The sequence below is a fragment of the Lolium rigidum genome, chromosome 4 (genome assembly GCF_022539505.1).
Source record: "Lolium rigidum isolate FL_2022 chromosome 4, APGP_CSIRO_Lrig_0.1, whole genome shotgun sequence".
Classification (NCBI taxonomy): Eukaryota; Viridiplantae; Streptophyta; class Magnoliopsida; order Poales; family Poaceae; genus Lolium; species Lolium rigidum.
Genome location: NC_061511.1, coordinates 186,015,417 through 186,036,774, shown reverse-complemented (window position 1 = coordinate 186,036,774; position 21,358 = coordinate 186,015,417). Strand labels below are relative to the sequence as shown.

Sequence of the window (21,358 nt, the reverse complement as noted above, 5' to 3'; positions counted from 1 at the left end):
CTGCCACCGAACTCCATTCGGACTTGGAAGCGGTTGGAAGAACAGTTCCATGAGCGGTATCACTCGGAGGCTTCCGACGTTGGTATTGCCGATCTAGCGCAAGTACGACGAAGCGCGGGGAGACGAGTGTCGAGAATACGTCCAGCGCTTCGGGACCATTAGGAACCGATGCTTTTCGGCTCATATAAGTGAAAAAGAAGCGATAGAGTTGGCGGTGGTGGGTCTCTCATCATCGATTAAGGACGTGGCCTCCCAAGCGAGACTACCCTTCATTGGCGCACATGGTGCGAAGGCGTCGGCATATGAGCGGCGCCACCCGGATGTTTACCGGGACAAATTCAAGCGTGCGGTGACCCTGGTTGAGGCGGACGAGGATGAAGGTGCTGCGGGAGATCGAGAGGTAGCGGTGGCTGAATGGACTCGAGCGACGGGCCCGTGACCTGCAAATGGGTGAAGCCACAAGGCCCTCCAAAAGGGTTCGACTTCGACGTGACCAAAGCCGAGCAGATTTTTGATCTCTTACTCACGGAGAAGCATATAAAGGTACCCGAAGGCCACAAGATCCCCACGGTGAAAGAGCTGAACGGAAAGCCATACTGCAAGTGGCATAACACGTTAACCCACACCACCAACGACTGCAGGGTGTGGCGGCAGCAGATCCAAATGGCGATAGAAAACGGACGGTTGATTTTCAACCAATACGCCATGAAGGTCGACACACACCCCTTCCCCGCCGTAAACATGGTGGAGTATGCTTACCATGGAGGGTGCCAGCCGGATTTCCCGTGCAATATCAACATGGTAGATCTTGGGCACCACTCTGGTAAGGACGGAGATGAGGGCAGCTGCTCTCACAGCAAAGATACAGAGGAAGCCGCTCCACGCGATCGGCTCCGCCAAGACGGCAAGCGCTACGTAACAGAGGTTATACTTGCATACATTGAGGAAGGCAAGGCCTGATCTGGCTGCGAAGATTCAGCGAGCCCTGGATGAAGAGGGTCGTCCACGAAAAATGGAGTGGCGCCCCAAGCAAAGGAAAGCCGATGATGAGACATCGGCTGGCACAAACATGGTGCTCGTTCTTCCAACGAAGCTTAGTGCTCCACGATTGTATCATACACTCAAGGTGGACGACAGCGAGCGCACCAACAGGATAAAATCAGAGATTGGGCTGGTTTTATCTACCGACCTGAGCGAGTAGCGAGAGCACGTCAATAAGCTAACGTGGCGAGGCTGATCCTTGTGATCGGCCCCAAAAAAAATTTTATGAAGGAACATTACAAAACCTTCATCGAACAAGCAACGTGGAGGCCGATCCCAGCAATCGGTCAAAATTATCCTCACCATCCATTCTGCCTGGGCTCAACATGTAATCCAACAGAGCCGATACCATCAATCCTCTCGACGAGTCGGCTCGGGGGGCACCCGAGTGGATATAAACACGAGGATATGCAATAGAAGTGTCTCATCCTTTGATGATGATTGGAGTATGGGGGCCGATACATAAATCGGCCGAAAATTCAAAAAAAAAATTTAAGCACAACCGATGTGCAGACATCGACTTAAGGATCGAAGGAGCAGGAAGTGGATCTTCTCTTCGAGGACCCCTAATTCCCGTTGGCAAGTCTTCAGCCTAAGACCAGGAGAACAGCCGATGACGAAGCAATCGGTTGTAATGTTTTGACCAAGGTGGTGACTTGGTAGCTATCACTTCCAGGGGTGTTACGTCCAGAGTTTTGGAGGGCATCAGAAGTTCAAAAACATCCCCACCGGGAGTTGCCTCAGCCTGCCAAAGACGATGAGCCGATCTGAGCTGGAGAAGCTCGGGGGGTAGCTTACCCCGAAGGATCCTTTGCTACATGAAGCCGATTTTGTTGGAATCGGCTGACTCTGCATCACAACTTGTCTGAAGAATGGGGCTGATATTGCAAAATTATCAGTTTTCAGCATGCCCGTCGATTCAGCGACAAGCCCAGGGCTCTGTCGTAGACACTTGCCTGAGCCGGATTGCCGGCTGGTAGATGGGCTGGTTAGATTCATAATCAGGTTTAATGATCCCTTTTGAGGTGTTTCGTGATGCGGAGCCGATGCACGGTCATCGACCTTAGTACAAGTGCGCAAAGTTGCCAGGTTGCCAGTTCAGCAGTACTATCAGAGGAATGATGGCATGCAAGTCAGCTTTGTCCATGGAGCTGTGGGTAATCATCCACCGTATCGACTGCCAACGGAAGAAAGGTGATCGGCTGGTGGCCCTGCAGGATAACCCTCTTGGACGTGATCGAGCCCGCCCTGAAATGTCGATGATCTGGGAAACCGATTTGTTGGAATCGGCTGATGCGGCACCACAGTTGGGAAGCTGGTGATGGTCCATTAGGCTGGTCCATTGTTTATCCTCGCCTCGGCTGAGGCTCGGGGGGCAGCTCGCCCTCAAGGTTTAGCCGATTTTGTCGAAATCGGCTTACTCTTCATCACAGCTCGTTTGAAAGATGATGAATTATTGCAGAAGGAAACTGCCGGAGCTGAGTGAGCGGAATTTGGAGAGGATAATGCGGCAGAAGAATGTCCGAAATTTAAAGTTAATAAGGAGATCTGGACATTATTTCAGGGGTTTCGCCGCTAAGTTTAACATGTCATCCTGTGAGATCTGCATTTACAAGTCCTAGGATTTGCGCGATTATGGCTTGGCCTTGTTTGACCGGGAGTTTGGGTCCGGATGATCTATCTCGAAATTTATCGTGAGGGACCGATGCGCTGCCGTCGGCTCACTGGGCTTTGACCAAATTGACAATCGGCAGAATCAGCACGAAGGACAATCGGCTAAATTATCCTAAGGGAAATCGGCAAAATCAAATTGGGGAATTTCTTCATTGATAAACCAGATTTCTTACACAAAAGAGCTGATTGCTCTCAAAAGGGGGTACTAAGGGGATACATTGCCCCGTCTACTGCTGCTGATCCTATGCTAAGGGCCCTATATACGGGCCGTTGCTGCCCTCGTCGTCGCCGTCATCGCCGCTGTCGGCGCTGCTCCCGGCCGGCTCGTCGTCGGTTGCTCCGGCGGCCGCCGGCAGGACCTTCGTTGTCCTCGTCTTCCTCGTCGTCGTCGTCGTCGTCGCTGTCGAAGTCACTCAGATTCCCCGGCCAGGGGCAATGGCGCTTGGCCGGCGGCTCGTCGGGGAAGGCTGTCGTCGTCGTCCTCCTCCTCTTCCTCCTCCTTCACCTCCTCGGAGGTGGTGAAGTCGTCCCAGGAGAAGCGATCGTCATCGCTCTCCTCCTCCGATTCCCGTCGGCGAGGAAGCGGAGGTCACTCTCCCCATCCGTCGAGGATTTGTCATCCTCCGACCAGAGGGAGAAGTCATGGCTCGACTCCTCCCCGGCCTCAATGGCGCGGCGGATGTTGGCCGCGTGGACCTCCGCCGGGTTCGGCTCCGGCGTCGGCTCGCGAAACGGAGAGGACTGGGTGGAAAGATCCGACGAGGCGGAGGAGGAAGAAGACATTGTGGCGAGAGGAGGGTTTTTTTGGAAGTGCTAATGCGAAGAGGATGAAGAGGAGAAGCTGTTCGATGCGGTTAAATAAAGGGAGATGGGGATTTAATTTTTGAGCAGTTTTCGAGGACATGGTGCCAAAACTGTCAAATCGTGCAGAGAAGTTGGGAAGGCAAGTCGTCATGATGAAGCATACTGCGACGGTTCTGCTCTGCCACGACATGACCCCTCGGGGGAAAAAACAGAGTGGTTTTGAAATTATCATTACCAAAACCAGGGGGGCATGTGTTATCACCAGATTTTGGCTAAATCAGGAGGTGGGCCGCGATCAGGATGGGCTTGGAAGATTACACGTGGAGGATCTCTGAAGCGGCCTTGCTCGGTGAAGTTGGGCTTGTTTGCCCACGTATCTGTAACATATTAGATCGCATCTTAGTTTAGAAGTTAGAATCTTACTCGTGCACGGTTTGGTGCACGCCCACATTAGAAAGTCCGCTGGACTATAAATATGTATCTAGGGTTTATGGAATAAACAACAACCAACGTTCAACCACAAACAAATCTCGGCGCATCGCCAACTCCTTCGTCTCGAGGGTTTCTACCGGTAAGCACCATGCTGCCTAGATCGCATCTTGCGATCTAGGCAGCATAAGCCTGCCCACGTTGTTCATGCGTTGCTCGTATCGAAGCCTTTTTGATGGCGAGCAACGTAGTTATCTTAGATATGTTAGGGTTAGCATTGTTCTTCATATTACATGCTGTCGTAGTGCAACCCTTGCATGTCTAGCCGCCCTTACACCTATCTTAGGTGTAGGGGCGGCACCCCTCTTGATCATAGTTTAGTAGATCTGATCCGTTACGGTTGCTCCTTGTTTCATCAAGGATTAGTTTAACATCCGCAATAGTTAGGCCTTACAAAGGGTTGGAGGATCCAGCGGCGTGTAGGGTGGCGTTCGCTAGCCCTAGAAAGGATGTTCCGAGGATCAACCTCGTGTTGGTTTTTAGGCCCCTGTCTAGGATCGGCTTACGGTCACCGTGCGCGAGCGCGAGGCCCAATCGTGAGTAGGATGATCCGATTATGCGGTGAAAACCCCAAATCGTCGTAGATCTCATTAGCTTTACCTTGATCAAGCAGGACCACCATTTATTCGGACACCCCGTCCGGATCATGGGTGGATCGGCTCCTTGAGCCGATTCACAGGATAACCTGAGAGCCGATCGAGGCTCGTATTTAACGTTTACGTGTGTGCTCTGCAGGAAACTAAGCGAGGCATCATCCACACCTTCCTGACCAGGTATAGGTCAGGTGGCACGCCCTTGTGATAAACATCGGACGTGCGACCAGGAGGCTTTGCGGGCCGTCGCTCTGAGGGACTGGGGCCAGCCGCAGCCCTAGTTGTTCCCGGCTCTACCGTGTTGCCCGTCTCTGCCCGCCAGGGGGTTTCTGACGTCAACAATATTCTTCACCACAATAGTTTTTAAGGCTATTTTCCCATGAGCTATATATTGCAAAGATAAAGGATAGAAATTTTAAAGGTAGCACTCAAGTAATTTACTTTGGAATGGCAGAGAAATACCATGTAGTAAGTAGGTATGGTGGACACAAATGGTATAGTATTTGGCTCAAGGATTTGGATGCACGAGAAGAATTCCTCTCAATACAAGGCTAGGCTAGCAAGGTTGTTTGAAGCAAACTCAAGTATAAAACGGTACAGCAAGACTCACATATGAACATATTGTAAGCATTATAAGACTTTACATCGTCTCCTTGTTGTTCAAACACCTTAACCAGAAAATATCTAGACTCTAGAGACCAATCATGCAAACCAGATTTTAACAAGCTCTATGTAGTTCTTCATTAATGGGTGCAAAGTATATGATGCAAGAGCTTAAACATGATCTATATGAGCACAACAATTGCCAAGTATCAAATTATTCAAGACATTATACCAATTACCACATGCAGCATTTTCTGTTTCCAACCATATATCAATGAACGAAGTAGTTCAACCTTCGCCATGAACATTAAGAATAAAGCTAAGAACATATGTGTTCATATGAAACAGCAGAGCGCGTTTCTCTCCCAAACAAGAATGCTACGATCCGAATTTATTCAAACAAAAACAAAAACAAAAACAAACAGACGCTCCAAGTAAAGCACATAAGATGTGACGGAATAAAAATATAGTTTCACTAGAGGTGACCTGATAAGTTGTCGATCAAGAAGGGATGCCTTGGGCATCCCCAAGCTTAGATGCTTGAGTCTTCTTAAAATATACAGGGATGAACCACGGGGGCATCCCCAAGCTTAGACTTTTCACTCTTCTTGATCATATTGTATCATCCTCCTCTCTTGACCCTTGAAAACTTCCTCCACACCAAACTCAAAACAATCTCATTAGAGGGTTAGTGCATAATTGAAAATTCATATATTCAGAGGTGACATAATCATTCTTAACACTTCTGGACATTGCACAAAGCTACTGAAAGTTAATGGAACAAAGAAATCCATCAAACATAGCAAAACAGGCAATGCGAAATAAAAGGCAGAATCTGTCAAAACAGAACAGTCCGTAAAGACAATTTTTTTAGAGGCACTGGACTTGCTTAGATGAAAATGCCCAAATTGAATGAAAGTTGCGTACATATCTGAAGATCACGCACGTAAATTCGCAAATTTTTCTAAATTTTCTACAGCAGGGGCGTCTCAATTTCGTGACAGCAAGAAATCTGTTCCTGCGCAGTAATCCAAATCTAGTATCGACTTTACTATCAAAGACTTTACTTGGCACAACAATGCAATAAAATAAAGATAAGGAGAGGTTGCTACAGTAGTAACAACTTCAAAGACTCAAATATAAAATAAAAGTGCAGAAGTAAAATAATGGGTTGTCTCCCATAAGCGCTTTTCTTTAACGCCTTTCAGCTAGGCGCAGGAAGTGTGAATCAAGTGTTATCAAGAGATGAAGCATCAACATCAATAGGTATCTTAGATGCTCCCCCATCCGTAGTGGTGCTAAGGGCTTTGTCAATTTTAGGCCTATAATAGTTTTTTGGCTTAGGCACTTTAGAGACATACATGACCTTTTGCTCCTTACCCACATAGGCTTTCTCCTTAAACTTAAGAGAAGAAAAAGTTGAACCCAAGGTTCCCATAGCTTCTTCAAGTTCACTAATCCTATGGGTTCGATTATCATGAGTAGCACAAGTTTCTAAAACGGCAATTTTCTCATTGATTCCACTTAGAGTTTTATCAAGTTTATCAGTGTTATTAAGTAATATTCTCAATTTAGTCTCAACACTTGGAAGAGTTTTCTCTATGGCTTCCAGCTTTATCATGACATCTTCAAGAGAGATTTCAACTTTAGCTTCATTAACAGGTGGTATTCCAACTAGACTCTCAATGATGCAACTAGCTTCTAAAGCAGGAGTGCCTAGGAAATTACCTCCCGCAAGAGTATCAAGAACATATCTATTCCAGGTAGAGATACCAACATAAAAGTCCCTAAGTAGGATAATAGTGAAGTGTTTCTTAATGCACCTATGATGAGCATCACTAATTCTATACCAAGCATCTTTAAAACTTTCTCCCCCTTGTTGCTTAAACGAACGAACTTCAACTTCCGGATTAATCATTTTTAATAATAGTAAATAAAGCAAACTAAATAAAGTAAATGCAAGTAACTAATTTTTTGTGTTTTTAATATGGAGAACAAGACAATAAATAAAGTAAATCTAGCAACTAATTTTTTTGTATTTTTGATATAAGAGCAAACAAAGCAGTAAATAAAGTAAAACAAAGCAAGACAAAAACAAAGTAAAGAGATTGGATGTGGGAGACTCCCCTTGCAGCATGTCTTGATCTCCCCGGCAATGGCGCCAGAAAAAATGCTTGATGGCGCGTAGACACACGTCCGTTGGGAACCCCAAGAGGAAGGTGTGATGCGTACAACAGCAAGTTTTCCCTCAGTAAGAAACCAAGGTTATCGAACCAGTAGGAATCAAGGAACACGTGAAGGTTGTTGGTGGCGGAGTGTAGTGCGGCGCAACACCAGGTATTCCGGCGCCAACGTGGAACCTGCACAACACAATCAAAGTACTTTGCCCCAACGTAACAGTGAGGTTGTCAATCTCACCGGCTTGCTGTAAACAAAGGATTAGATGTATAGGGTGGAAGATGATATTTGTTTGCGAAGAACAGTAAAGAACAAGTATTGCAGTAGATTGTATTTCAGATGTAAAGTATGGACCGGGGTCCACAGTTCACTAGTGGTGTCTCTCCCATAAGATAAATGGCATGTTGGGTGAACAAATTACAGTTGGGCAATTGACAAATAAAGAAGGCATAACAATGCACATACATATATCATGACGAGTACTATGAGATTTAATCAAGGCATTACGACAAAGTACATAGACCGCTATCCAGCATGCATCTATGCCTAAAAAGTCCACCTTCATGTTATCATCCGAACCCCTTCCAGTATTAAGTTGCAAACAACAGAAAATTGCATTAAGTATGGTGCGTAATGTAATCAACACAAATATCCTTAGACAAAGCATTGATGTTTTATCCCTAGTGGCAACAGCATATCCACAACCTTAGAACTTTCTGTCACTGTCCCAGATTCAATGGAGGCATGAACTCACTATCGAGCATAAATACTCCCTCTTGGAGTCACAAGTATCAACTTGGCCAGAGCCTCTACTAGCAACGGAGAGCATGCAAGAACATAAACAACATATATGATAGATTTATAATCAACTTGACATTGTATTCAATATTCATCGGATCCCAACAAACACAACATGTAGCATTACAAATAGATGATCTTGATCATGATAGGCAGCTCACAAGATCTAACATGATAGCACAATGAGGAGAAGACAACCATCTAGCTACTGCTATGGACCCATAGTCTAGGGGTGAACTACTCACACATCGATCCGGAGGTGATCATGGCGATGAAGAGCCCTCCAGGAGATGATTCCCCTCTCCGGTAGGGTGCCGGAGGCGATCTCCTGAATCCCCCGAGATGGGATTGGCGGCGGCGGCGTCTCTGGAAGGTTTTCCGTATCGTGGCTCTCGGTACTGGGGCTTTCACGACGAAGGTTTTAAGTAGGCGGAAGGGCGGAGTCGGAGGGCTGACGAGGGCCCCACACAACAGGGCGGCGCGGGCCTAGCCCTGGCCGCGCGGTCCTAGTGTGGCGGCGCCTCGTCGCCCCACTTCGTGATCCTTTCAGTCTTCTGGAAGCTTCGTGCAAAAATAAGACCCTGGGCGTTGATTTCGTCCAATTCCGAGAATATTCCTTTGTAGGATTTCTGAAACCAAAAACAGCGAGAAAACAACAAGCGGCTCTTCGGCATCTCGTCAATAGGTTAGTTCCGGAAAATGCATAATAATGACATATAATGTGTATAAAACATGTGAGTATCATCATAAAAGTAGCATGGAACATAAGAAATTATAGATACGTTTGAGACGTATCAAAGGTACCTAAGCTCCACGACGACGCCCCCAAGAGGGTGACGACGCTAGGCGCTTCGAGACCGAGAACGGTCAAAGGTTTTCACCCGGAGCTCTAGCATCAGGGAGTGACCACAACGATGCCCCCAAGAGGGACACGACACCCACAGGCGCCGTCACCGTTGATGCAAAAGGGATAGGCTTTTGCCCGAAATCAACTCCCAATACACCAAAGGAACCATGAGCAGCCCGCCGACACCAAACAAAGCCTCCGAGACATGGTCTGGGAGCCGCCACTGCTGAAACACCATAGACGCTAGGAAACCCCACCGCCAACTCCACGTCATCCCCATGACCTAGGAGCGAAGCCACCACCACCGCTACGTCGCCCGCCAGAAAGCCGACCGTGCAGTTTCTAGGGCCGCCGCCCCGGCATCCAAGCTCATCCCATCCGCCGGCAACAACCTCCAGTCAGACCCGTATTGAGGGCAAGGACGACAGTGACCGGACATGGAACACAGAGCAACCCGACCCGGCATGCAGTGGCTGCTAACCAAAGACCCGCCTGGTCCCGGTATGGCCTCCAGTCGCGCGGCAGTCGGAGGAGAGGCACTGCCACCTCCCCGACTCCCGGCACCATCGTGAGTCCTAGATCGGGCCCAGATCTCGCCCGCGACGCCCTACTGCCGCGCCGCCGGAGGTCGCCGTCGTCCCAGCCAGACCCCGAAGCTCCGCCACCACTGCTGCTAGGCGAACCACCGCCGCCAGAGGATGGGGTCGAGCCCGCGCCGCTCGAGAACAACCACCGCCGCCGTAGCTGCAGCCGGCAGAACACCCCCCCCCCGAGCACGCCCGCACCACCACGAGGTCACCCCACCGCCGGAGATCCGGCCGCGCAACCGCACCCCTCGCCGAGCACGCCGCCCTCGATGGCAGCCACGACCCGTGTTGTTTCTCCGCACGAGGGGGAAGGAGAGCCCCGCCGCCGCTAGTGCCCAGGCTCTGCTCGACGATGCCGTCCGGCGGCGGCGAGGAGAGGGGACAGGAGGAGGTGGAGGGCTGGGGGTGGGGGAATCTAGGGTGTGCTCCCCGTCACCCATGGGAGTGACGCAGGAGGGCACGGGGGGGGGGGGGGGGGGGGGGGGGGGGATTTTTTTCCTGACTCACGGTGACTTGTACCGATCCCTCTGTTAAATTATAAAAGGCAGCTTACTATTTTGCATGAGAATTAGTGTAGACCAATTTGGGTCTTTTTGCCCTTGTGTTACATTTCGTGGAAACACCCTTTGCCATTCTCTAGTGTAACTACCGGGTTTTTACCGATCCATGGAAATATAACCTTCTATTAAAACCCATCTCCAATTGTGTTCCGAACGAGCTAATTTCCTCCCGTTGGCTGCTGACTGACTCCGCCATGGCCTCAGTTGCTAATCAAATTGAACAAATTGAAACCCATTCAGATTGCTCGCAGAATTGGAAAAATCTATTTCCAACATTGTCCCAGAGAAGCAAATAAGAAGGCGCATAACCAAGCTAGATTAAGTTTTGATTCTAATAATTTCTGTATTTGGGATAGTGATCCACCTCCATCTGTTTTGTCAGATGTTTTGAACGATGTAACTGTACTAAATTCTTAAAAGCAGCAAGTACCTGACATACTCTTTTCCTTACCAGGGTACCGAAGGGGACTGGAAGGTTTTAAATGAGGCGGCTTGCTGACTTAATATATTGGTGATTTCAAAAAAAATTGAAACAAATTGTAGGAAACTATTGGGAAACAAGTTTGCAAACTCAAAGGTATTGACAAAAATTGGACAGTAGGAACATAATTTTCAAATTATCAATTCATTTGGCACCCCAATAAGCTTACTCGTATATGATTAAATTTCATGTTAAATTATGTATAGTGTAAGGTGCTTATAAAAATAAATTACGTTTTTCTTAAACACTAAAATGCTTATATCTTCCATCATTGCAAAAGCTTGATGACCTTTTCCGTATCTTCCTAGGATAAATAATCACCCGTGCGTTTATTTTCCTAATCACTCATCTATCCATCTTGCATTGCAAATGCCTGAGAGAACATGATAACCAGAATGCATCATTGGGCAGAGGAGAGTTCTCGGCGACTTGCTTAGAACCGCTCCGCTGGGGTCACTGGACAAGATGGACGCCACGCAAACTCAAAGGTATTGACAAGATTGGTGTGACTAGTGACGTTAGAACACTGAAATTTCCCTGAAATTGACCAATTCCAGCCAAACAGGGCCTGACCCACTGTTAATAGTCCAATGGAGATCTAGCAACCAGATCACAGCCCCTAATAAACTATAGATAAAATCACTACTTTGCTCACATGAACGGCTGCTAAGATAACATAAACAAGCAAAGCACGTCATTGATGCATGCATGTTCCATGAAAGCTGCGCGCGCCAAGAGCCAAGATCCAGTACTAGACTACTAGCACAAGCAGCCACGACCTTTCTTCATCGACTAACACCGGAATTGGTGTATAAAGAGGCGGCGTGTCGCGCCGTATCCGGCAGCAGCGAAGACCAAAACCATGTCGACACCGAGAACTCATCCGACTCTGTCGGCCATCCTGATCCTGGCCGTCCTGGCCGCGGTGCTCGCCACGGCCGCTCGCGCCCAGACGTGCGGCTCGCAGGCCGGCGGCGCGACGTGCGCCAACTGCCTCTGCTGCAGCCAGTTCGGATTCTGCGGCAACACCTCCGACTACTGCGGCACCGGCTGCCAGAGCCAGTGCACCGGCTGCAGCCCCGTCCAGAGGTGCGGCTCGCAGTTCGGCGGCGCCACGTGCGCCAACTGCCTCTGCTGCAGCCAGTTCGGCTTCTGCGGCGGCACCGCCGAGTATTGCGGCGCCGACTGCCAGAGCCAGTGCAGCGGATGCCCCTCCCCTACCCCTCCCCCCGGGCCCAGCGGCGAGGGTGTCAGGACCCGGAGGTTCACTGACGATAACTCGCCGGAGGTAGCGATCGGAGCATCGGAGCTCAGATCTGGGAAGGGAAAAATAACTTGCAAAGGAAGAAAACGAGAATAGGAAATAGGGTTTTCTATTGCTTGATCCACCCATCCACCCCACTTGCCCTTTATATCGAAAGGCAAGCTCAAGCAGTAGCGATTACAACTTAAACATGTCATTAACTTAAGCTTAACAGGAAGATAACGCAGTTGAGTCTGAACCGTTGAGTTGGTTCTTACTGACGAAACTGAAGATAGCTGGGTCCTGTCTTACTGACGAAACTGAAGATAGCTGGGTCCTGACAGGGCCTCCCCCTTGAGCCAAGACTTCAAGGCTTGAATTCTGGGAATGTTTCTTGGATGAAGGATGCGTCTTCCCAGGTGGCCTCGTCCGTTGTCATCGTATCCCAGTGAATGAGCCATTGGGGTACTGCTACGTCGTAATCACCCTCGGAGCGTGGTACTTGACGTCTCTGCAAGATAGCCAAAGGTGTGAGTTTTACCTTTCCATCTGATGTCACTGAAGGAAGCTTGGGATGGGGAATGGCGTTCTGTCCGATATGTTTCTTGAGCTGATTCACATGGAACACATCGTGGATCTTTGCTTCTGCTGGGAGTTGCAGCTGGTAGGAGACTGTACCCACTTTCTTCAGGATACGAAACGGTCCATACCATTTGGAAGACAGCTTCAGTGCATTGTTACGACCAAGAGCAGTTTCCCGATAGGGTTGCATCTTCAGGTAGACGAAATCACCAATGATGAACGAACGCTCAGTTCTCTTTGCATCCGCATACTTCTTCATGCGTTTTTGAGCTAGTGTCAAGTTTTTCTGGAGCAGTTGCAGCATATTGTCTCGTTCCAGTGTGTTGTTTGTATTGTCACTAGTTGGAGCACAGGGAGCCGGAATCTGCTGTAGTAGGGGAGGTGGATACTCATATAATGCTTGGAATGGGGTCATCTGAATAGCAGATTGATATGAGCAGTTGTACCACCATTCAGCCGCAGCCAACCAGTCACACCACTTCTTTGGCTGTTGAAAAACCATGCACCTCAAGTATTGTTCGAGACATTGATTGACTCGTTCAGTTTGCCCGTCAGATTCCGGGTGGTGAGACGTGCTATAGTTTAATTGAGTATTGAAGGCAGCAAAGATATCCTTCCAAAGTTGGCTTGTGAAGATTTTATCCCTGTCACTAACAATGCTAGCAGGAGGCCCGTGCAATTTGATAATATTTTCCATGAATAAATCTGCAACCTTCTGGACAGAATAAGGATGGGATAAAGGGATAAAATGAGCATACTTTGTTAGTCGATCCACCACTACCAAGATAACATCCTTTCCTCTTGATTTAGGTAAGCCTTCGACGAAATCCATGCTGATATCTGTCCATTTCTGTGTAGGAATGGGCAAAGGATGGAGCAACCCAGGGTAAGCAACCTTTTCAGACTTGGATATTTGGCAAGTTGGACAAGCAGCAACTTTATCAGTGATGTACTGCTTCATGTTTGGCCAATAGAATGCTTGTTGCATTTTGTGTACTGTCACTTTAATGCCAGAATGTCCTCCAAATAATGAAGAATGAAAGGTGTGGAATATCTTCTCCCTGAGATTACTTGTAGCTCCAATATGAATTCTGCCTTTGTAGCGAAGGATACCAGATTGCAGGGTATAGTTGGTGTGGCTGTTGGGGTTGAGAGTGAGTTCTTGAAGGAGTTTGATGCACTGTTCATCATCAACATAGGATTCATTGACTTCCTGTAACCATGTGGGAACAGAGACAGATAGAGAGCAACACTGATCTACTTCTGTAGTCTTCCCCATAGTGTCTTCTGTGTCTCCTTCTTGGAATTGTCGTGACAAGGCATCAGCCACTGAATTTTCCGGCCCTTTCTTGTATTCAATGTTGTAATCGAATTCCAGTAATTTGAGCATGAGTTTATGTTGGATTCCCTCCAATAGTCTTTGGCTGCCCAGATATTTGAGTGCTTGTTGGTCCGTTTTGATGATCACTTTGTTCCCAAGGAAGTAATGTCTCCATTTCTTCAAGGCATGTAATATTGCTAAAGCCTCCTTCTCATATATTGACTGGGCAGTGGCTTTTGGACCCAAGCACTGACTATAGAATGCCAATGGTTTTCCTTCTTGCATCAAAACAGCTCCCAATCCACTGCTGCAGGCATCTGTTTCCAGTACAAATGGCTTGGAGAAATTTGGTAGACTGAGGAGAGGGGGTGTCGACATGACATGCTTGAGCTGTTCAAAAGCTGTTGCCTGCTGTGTTCCCCATTGGAAGTTGTCCTTTTTAGTGCCAAATACAAGGGGTGACAGATTGTTGCATAGCCTCGGATGAATCTCCTGTAATAGCCAGTAAGACCTAAGAATCCACGGAGTTTCTTGACTGTTGTTGGGGTTTTCCAGTGAACAATGTCTGCTATCTTGGAAGGGTCAGTTGCCACACCTTGGCCAGATATAATGTGCCCCAAATACTCAACTTGATTTTGGCCAAATGTACACTTTGATATTTTGGCTTTGAGTTGATGTTGCCTCAAGATTTGTAGCACCACAGTCAAGTGTTGTTTGTGTGTGTCACTGTCACGGCTGTAAACCAAGATGTCATCAAAAAATACCAACACAAATTTTCTCAGGTGTGTGGCAAATATGTTGTTCATGAGTTCTTGGAATGTTGCCGGAGCATTGCTGAGTCCAAATGGCATAACTCTGTACTCATAGTGTCCCATGTGTGTGGAGAAGGCCGTCTTGTGAATATCCTCTGGTTTCATTCGTATTTGGTGATAACCCGAGCGCAAGTCCAACTTGGAGAAAATGGTAGCCCCATGAAGCTCATCCAACAAATCCTCTATAACTGGAATAGGAAATCTATTCTTTATAGTCATGTTGTTGAGGCTTCTAAAATCCACACAAAGACGCCAAGATTTGTCCTTCTTCATGACGAGAATCACAGGAGATGAATAGGGGCTGTTGCTTGGTTGGATTTCACCGTTTTGCAACATCTGTTTGATTATGGCTTCAATAATGTTCTTCTGGTGATGAGACATTCGGTAAGGGCGAATATTTGGAGGTTTTGCTCCTGGTAATAATGGTATGGTATGATCTGCAGCTCTATGAGGTGGCAAACCTTCAGGTTCAGTGAATATATCGGTGAAGGCATGTAGGATGTCCAGGAATTTGTTGGGCACTGCTGCATTGCCAATTGCCATCTTAGACTTGTCCTCAGCGTCAACATAATAAAGGAAATAGCCAGTAGCTTGTTGAGCCAGTAACTTAGAGCACTCTGAGGAAGAAATAAGGAGGTTGCTAGTAGGCACCAGGTGATCAGTGAATGTGTGAGCTTGACCCTCTTTGCCAATAGTCAAAGATCTACCAATAAAATCAAATGTTATTGGGTTGTGGAGCTTGAACCAATTAACTCCCAGAATTGCATCTGCCCCTTGGAGCTGCAGTATTCTGAAGTCGGCAGTGAATGTTTTTCCCTGTATAGAGAATTTGTGGTTGTAAACCATGGCCTCTGACAGTAATTCTCCACCACCAGCAACTTTCACTTTTCGAGCTGTTGCAGGTGTCATTTGTATCTTGTGTTTGACAGCAAACTGATAGTCCAGGAAGGTGTTTGTACTGCCAGTGTCAGCTAGAGCTATTGCATTTGCTCCAGCTATTGTCAGGAGGAGAGAAATGGTTGAGTCACTTGGTGATCCTGTATAAGCTGCTGAGGAAATGTGCATCAAATTGTCAATTTGTTCTACCGGTTGAGCTTCTTCCACGGGTTGGTTGTCAGGCTCCTCATCTTCATCAGAATTTCCTTGCATTTGAAGAGCGTTGAGGGCTCGCTGCATTGGTTGACATCTATGTCCTACTACCCAATTATCAGGGCAATACCAACATTTCCTGGGTTCTCGAGGCCTGTCATTTGGTACCCTGTTCCTGATGTCCCTTGCAGCAGCATTTCTGGCTGGTTGTTGGTAAGCAGGAGCAGCTACAGGATTTCTTCTTGGCACTTGCATATTGGAGTTGCAGGATTTTTCGTACTGCCTAGCAAACCAATAAGCAGAGAGGAGTGTGGTTGGCTTTTGGCATTGGACTGTATGCTTAATATTGTCCTTCAATCCACTCAGGAATCTGTCGATGAAGAATTCTTGAGGGAGATAAGATCTGCCGCGCTTCATTAATGTCATCCAAGACTCATAGGCATTGATATAACTGTCCACTGTACCAACCTGCTTGAGATGTTGCAATTGATCCATTGGATCCACATTTTGGTTGTCAGGAAATCTTTCAATGAGTACCTGACAAAGTTCTGACCAGGTGATCTTCTGTAGATCCAAACCAGCAGTGCTGAGCCAAGTTTTTGCTTGCCCTCTGACATGAGCTAGACCCCAGCGAACTCGCTGTTCTTCTGTGATGCCAACTAAGCTGAACAGATCTTCACATTCCAATATCCATGCCCTTGGATTATCTCCCTGAAAAGTTGGCATTTCTACATGTGGCGTGCGCATCTGAGGCTCCCCATTGTGGTTTGAATGGTTGGCAAAACCAGTATGAGGGTGGTTGTTGGTGTTGGCAAATCGATTTGTTGGCTGCTCTTGGAGAGGGTGGTTGTTGTATGCTGGGTTTTGGAGTTGTTGCTGATATGGGTGTTGGTAGGGAGGTGGTTGGAAGGGTGGGTGGTATTGTGGTTGGTATTGTGGTGGGTATTGTGGTTGGGCTTGGTAGTATGGCTGGTATTGTGGCTGGAATTGGTTGTAGCTGGTAGTGTATGGGCTGGGTTGCTGGTAGTAGTGTGGTTGGGTTGAAGGGTTTGTGTATTGGTGGGTTTGTTGCTGGTAGGATGAGGCAGTGGTTGTTGTGACGATTGGGTCGGTGTAGGTGGTCGTTTGGGCATTCTGTCGAATAGGTTGTGTGGAGGGTGGGAGGGGTAATTGGTCTGGAGTCAATTTGCCCAACGTTGGCGGAAATGGTGGTGGCTGGGGAGGATTCGGTGTGGCTATGGGCGTTGGAACCTCAGGGATGGGGGAAAGGGCCACACTTGTGAGTGGAGGTGGTGTAGTGAACTCACTGGTGCTGTGTTGGATTTGAGAAGAAGTGGTGTTCGTACCTTCCGGCGGCGCGAATCGTGCCATGCTTGACTGCATACTGGCCATCATCACGGTCATCTGTTCCATCTGGCCTTGAAGGGAATTGAGCGCTGCTGTTGATTCCGCTTGATGCCGATCCAGACGGCGGCCCACAGAACGGGCATCGCGCTGCGCGCGCTGGCGAGCGCGTTCCTGTGCCTGTTCCGCGTCGGTTGTCGTGGCCGAGTGGAGGACGGCGCGGGCATCGTCCCTCTGCTCGCGAGAAGAGGAACGGGAGCGGGTACTCGGTGGCATGGTCGCTGTGCTCCAGCGGATCGAGGAAGGGAAGGGAGGGAAAAGACGCCGCCGGTGCGGGGTGGCCGGAGAATCGTAGGCTCTGGTACCACTTTGTCAGGACCCGGAGGTTCACTGACGATAACTCGCCGGAGGTAGCGATCGGAGCATCGGAGCTCAGATCTGGGAAGGGAAAAATAACTTGCAAAGGAAGAAAACGAGAATAGGAAATAGGGTTTTCTATTGCTTGATCCACCCATCCACCCCACTTGCCCTTTATATCGAAAGGCAAGCTCAAGCAGTAGCGATTACAACTTAAACATGTCATTAACTTAAGCTTAACAGGAAGATAACGCAGTTGAGTCTGAACCGTTGAGTTGGTTCTTACTGACGAAACTGAAGATAGCTGGGTCCTGTCTTACTGACGAAACTGAAGATAGCTGGGTCCTGACAGGGGGCGTGGCGTCCATCTTGTCCAAGGACCTCTTCGAGCAGATGCTCCTCCACCGCAACGACGCGGCGTGCACGGCCAGAGGGTTCTACACCTACGAGGCGTTCCTCGCGGCCGCCGCAACGTTCCCGGCCTTCGGCAGCACGGCGGAGGGGCTGAGCGTCGAGACGCGGAAGCGGGAGGTGGCCGCGTTCCTGGGCCAAACCTCCCACGAGACCACCGGCGGGTGGCCGACAGCGCCCGACGGCCCCTTGACGTGGGGCTACTGCTTCAAGCAGGAGCGCGAGCCCAAGTCGATCTACTGCGACACCACCAAGCCGGAGTGGCCGTGCGCGCCCAATAAGGAGTACATCGGCCGCGGCCCCATCCAGCTCACCTGGAACTACAACTACGGCCTGGCGGGGCGCGCGCTCAGCTTGGACCTGCTCAACAACCCGGACCTGGTGGCGGCGGACGCGGTGGTGTCCTTCAGGACGGCGCTCTGGTTCTGGATGACCCCGCAGGCCAACAAGCCCTCGTCGCACGCCGTCATCACGGGGCGGTGGACGCCCACGGCCGCCGACAACGCGGCCGGCCGCGTTCCCGGGTACGGAGTGATCACCAACATCATCAACGGCGGACTCGAGTGCGGCATCGGCCCGGACCCCCGTGTGGCCGACCGGATCGGCTTCTACCAGCGGTACTGCGGCATCCTCGGCGTCGACACCGGGAGCAACCTCGACTGCTACAGCCAGAGGTCGTTCAACTTAGGTGTGCCATCGACCGGCCTCGCCGCGCAGTGAATACGGCCGTTCAACAATGTGTACTACTATAAGCGTGTGGATTTTGACTCGTGTGATCGGGCCGATAAGTTTTCGACGGGTTTTGTACTGTGAAATAAGCTTTCCCGCCTCAGCAATAAGTTAGTAATAAATAGACGAAAAGTCCTCCCGTTCATGCATTTCTGTCACGACTCTTGGAAGGAGTCTCTGCGACTTTGTGATCGGTAGGTATAACTATAACTAACGAAAATGTGTTTTCAATCCCATGTCCATATGGGCCTGTCACCCGAAAAAATATTTTAAGGAGTTAAATAATTTGACACGCACATATTGACATTTTATGTACAATACACTAAGTTTTGAGAAAAATGTAACACACCGGAAAAGAAATCCGCCGCCTCTCCAAAACCCTAGCCGCCTCCACTTCAGCCTCCTCCATATATCAGTTTCCACTCTTCTGGTCGGCTTCACCGGCGTCGGGAGGATTGGGGAACCCGATCTATGCGTGGAGTTTTCAATAAATGTAGTGCTTTCAGTTGATTATGTTAGGTTTTTGGTAATCGTCTTCTTATTGGTTTCCCCTCAATGGAGATGACATCGTCTGTAATAAGTGATCTTCGGTCTTTCGTTCGGCGACGAGATCTCCTTCCCGACGTCAATGGTGATGTTGAAAGATTACAATCCTCTAGGTATAGGTCTTCGGATCTTGCTTCGCCAGATCGATTTTGGATCTTTTGTCGTTGTTGCCACAAGGAGGATTATCCTCACAGTTTTTTGTCCCGGCTGCTACGCCCTCGACAATGGTGATTTGTACTCTCGGCTCTCCATCAACGACGACAAATCTAGTCGGTTGTTATTCCCTGACATACTGACGTTGGTATTCTTGCTGATGTTAAATGACTGCTTTAATGGTTGCGTGCGTGCACACAGTCTTGGCATTGCGGCTCAAAAAATTATGGGAGAACTTTCATCGGTATTTACTGGTCTATGGTTCGTTATCTATATTTGGCTGCCTTCAGAAAAATACAATATTGTGTTCTGGAAGAAGAAAAAATTTGAAGACCTCAAAGATTTGTTACTATCTTTTAGACTTTATTTTGTCATAGTTGGAGTCAGTTCATGTATCTCTACCATGTACTATTTGTTACTATGAATATATGTGGTATTTGATTGTCAAAAAAAAACTAACGAAAATGTGTTTTCAATCCCATGCCCATATGGGCATGTCACCCGAAAAAATATTTTAAGAAGTTAAAAAATTTGACGCTCACATATCGTCATTTTATGTACAGACACTAAGTTTTGAGAAAAATCGACTTATTTTACGTCCTGTACAAAAATGATAAAAAAGTTCCTGCGCTAGCAACGAGTGACTCCATCTGTTGTTCAGCGTCCGCTACGGGGAGTCGCTGCTGTAGGATGTCCCTGTGAGTGACGGACGAAAAGTCTCGTTCATGCATTTGTGTCACGACTCTTTGAACAAGTCGCGGAGTCGCTGCTGCACTATGTCCTTGTGAGTGATGGGCTGTGACGGTGATATATAACTACTCCATTCTATTTTTCTATTTAGAAACTCTTCATGTTTTAGACGGAACACTAATCCAAGTTTTTTAGAAATATCTTATTTATGAAAGGCCAAAGGACCAACATTAAGATAATAACGTCTTAAACGGCGGAACGATGCTAAGTAGCTTACAAGATCGAACAATACACGCGCACGAACTATTAAATGGCTGCAACCGGAAGGCATGACCAATACGAAGACTACACAGAATCAAAGCAGAAACTGGACATCAACAATATCGGGTTGAAGCTCATCCAAAGAGCGAGCCAACAAATACACACCATCGATAGAATTCCACTATCGCAGGCAACACCACTGGCTAGAAATCAACCAACACTACCCACAAACCAACAAACAGCACCAGGGTAACTCGCCGAGAGAGTAGGGCACGAAGCAAATCTTGCCGAAGATCGCCAAACGAAAAGCCAACTCCATCTAAAGATACCATACCTTTGCACATAACCATCGAAGAACCGCACGCCGCCATCACATGGAAGTGGACGCCGAAAACGCGGCCAGCCACATTCCCAGGTACGGCGTGATCACCAACATCTTCAGCGACGGCTCGATCGAGTGCAGCATCAGCCCGGACCCCCCGTGTGGCCAACCGCATCGGGTTCAACCAGCAGTAACTGCGGCATCCTCCGCGTCGGCACTAGGAGCAACCTCGACTGCTACAGCAAGAGGCCCTTCAACTCAGGTGTGTCATCAGCCGGGCTTGCCGTGCAGTGAATATGACCGTTCGACAGCGTGAACTATAAGCTTGTGGATTGTGACGTGTGATCACGATAAGTTTTCGTGGAGTTTTCTACTGTGAAATAAGCTTTCTCGCATCAGCAACAAGTTAATAAATGGACGAAAAGTCCTCCCCACTAGTAGATAAAAGGCTTTCCCGACCGGGACTAAAGGGCTACGGTGGGCTGCGTCCAGGTCAGTAACCTTTAATTCCGGTTGGGGACACCAACCGGGACTAAAGGACCCTTTAGTCCCGGTTGGTGTCCCCAACTGGGATTAAAGTTTTTTCTGGTTTTTGGCTCCCCACGCACCTCCACACACACACACACACACCCTGGATCGCCTTTTTTAGCACTGTAAAATAGAAAATAAAATGATAGAAAATTCTAAAAAATAAAATGTTTTCAGATTCTTGTATGTTATGCAACCTAGTATTAGGAAAAATTAACAAATTTTCATTTTCATTTTTTTTGCAAAAAAGGTTTGAAAAATGGTAAAACCGCAATAACTTTTGCATACGACGTCGAAAAAAAACGTATAATATAT

General features: G+C 48.2%; 1 protein-coding gene across 22 annotated transcripts; it reads left to right on the top strand.

Moving 5' to 3' along the window:
* Positions 1–11,517: 11,517 nt before the first annotated feature.
* On the top strand, positions 11,518–20,809 carry LOC124706610 (chitinase 2-like). 22 transcript variants are annotated; one of them, XM_047238278.1, is made up of 4 exons: positions 11,518–11,736; positions 11,854–11,896; positions 17,756–18,488; positions 20,764–20,809. In XM_047238278.1, the coding sequence occupies exons 1-4, from the start codon at positions 11,518–11,520 to the stop codon at positions 20,807–20,809; spliced, it is 1,041 nt and encodes a 346-aa protein (XP_047094234.1). The 22 variants fall into 22 exon arrangements, with proteins under 22 accessions (XP_047094234.1, XP_047094231.1, XP_047094245.1 ...); XM_047238275.1 differs by having other exon boundaries at positions 11,848–11,896; XM_047238289.1 differs by lacking the exons at positions 11,854–11,896; positions 20,764–20,809 and adding exons at positions 15,003–15,017; positions 16,543–16,554 and having other exon boundaries at positions 11,518–11,725; positions 17,756–18,678.
* The last annotated feature ends 549 nt before the right edge of the window (positions 20,810–21,358 follow it).

Bases quoted from the DNA above. Each gene is read 5' to 3' on its own strand.
- LOC124706610 (XM_047238269.1), top strand. From the start codon at position 11,518: ATGTCGACACCGAGAACTCATCCGACTCTGTCGGCCATCCTGATCCTG. The intron at 11,757-11,858 runs GTTCGGCGGCGC...GAGCCAGTGCAG, and splicing joins GTCCAGAGGTGCGGCTCGCA to CGGATGCCCCTCCCCTACCC. The intron at 11,903-17,755 runs GTGTCAGGACCC...GGGTCCTGACAG, and splicing joins CCCCGGGCCCAGCGGCGAGG to GGGGCGTGGCGTCCATCTTG.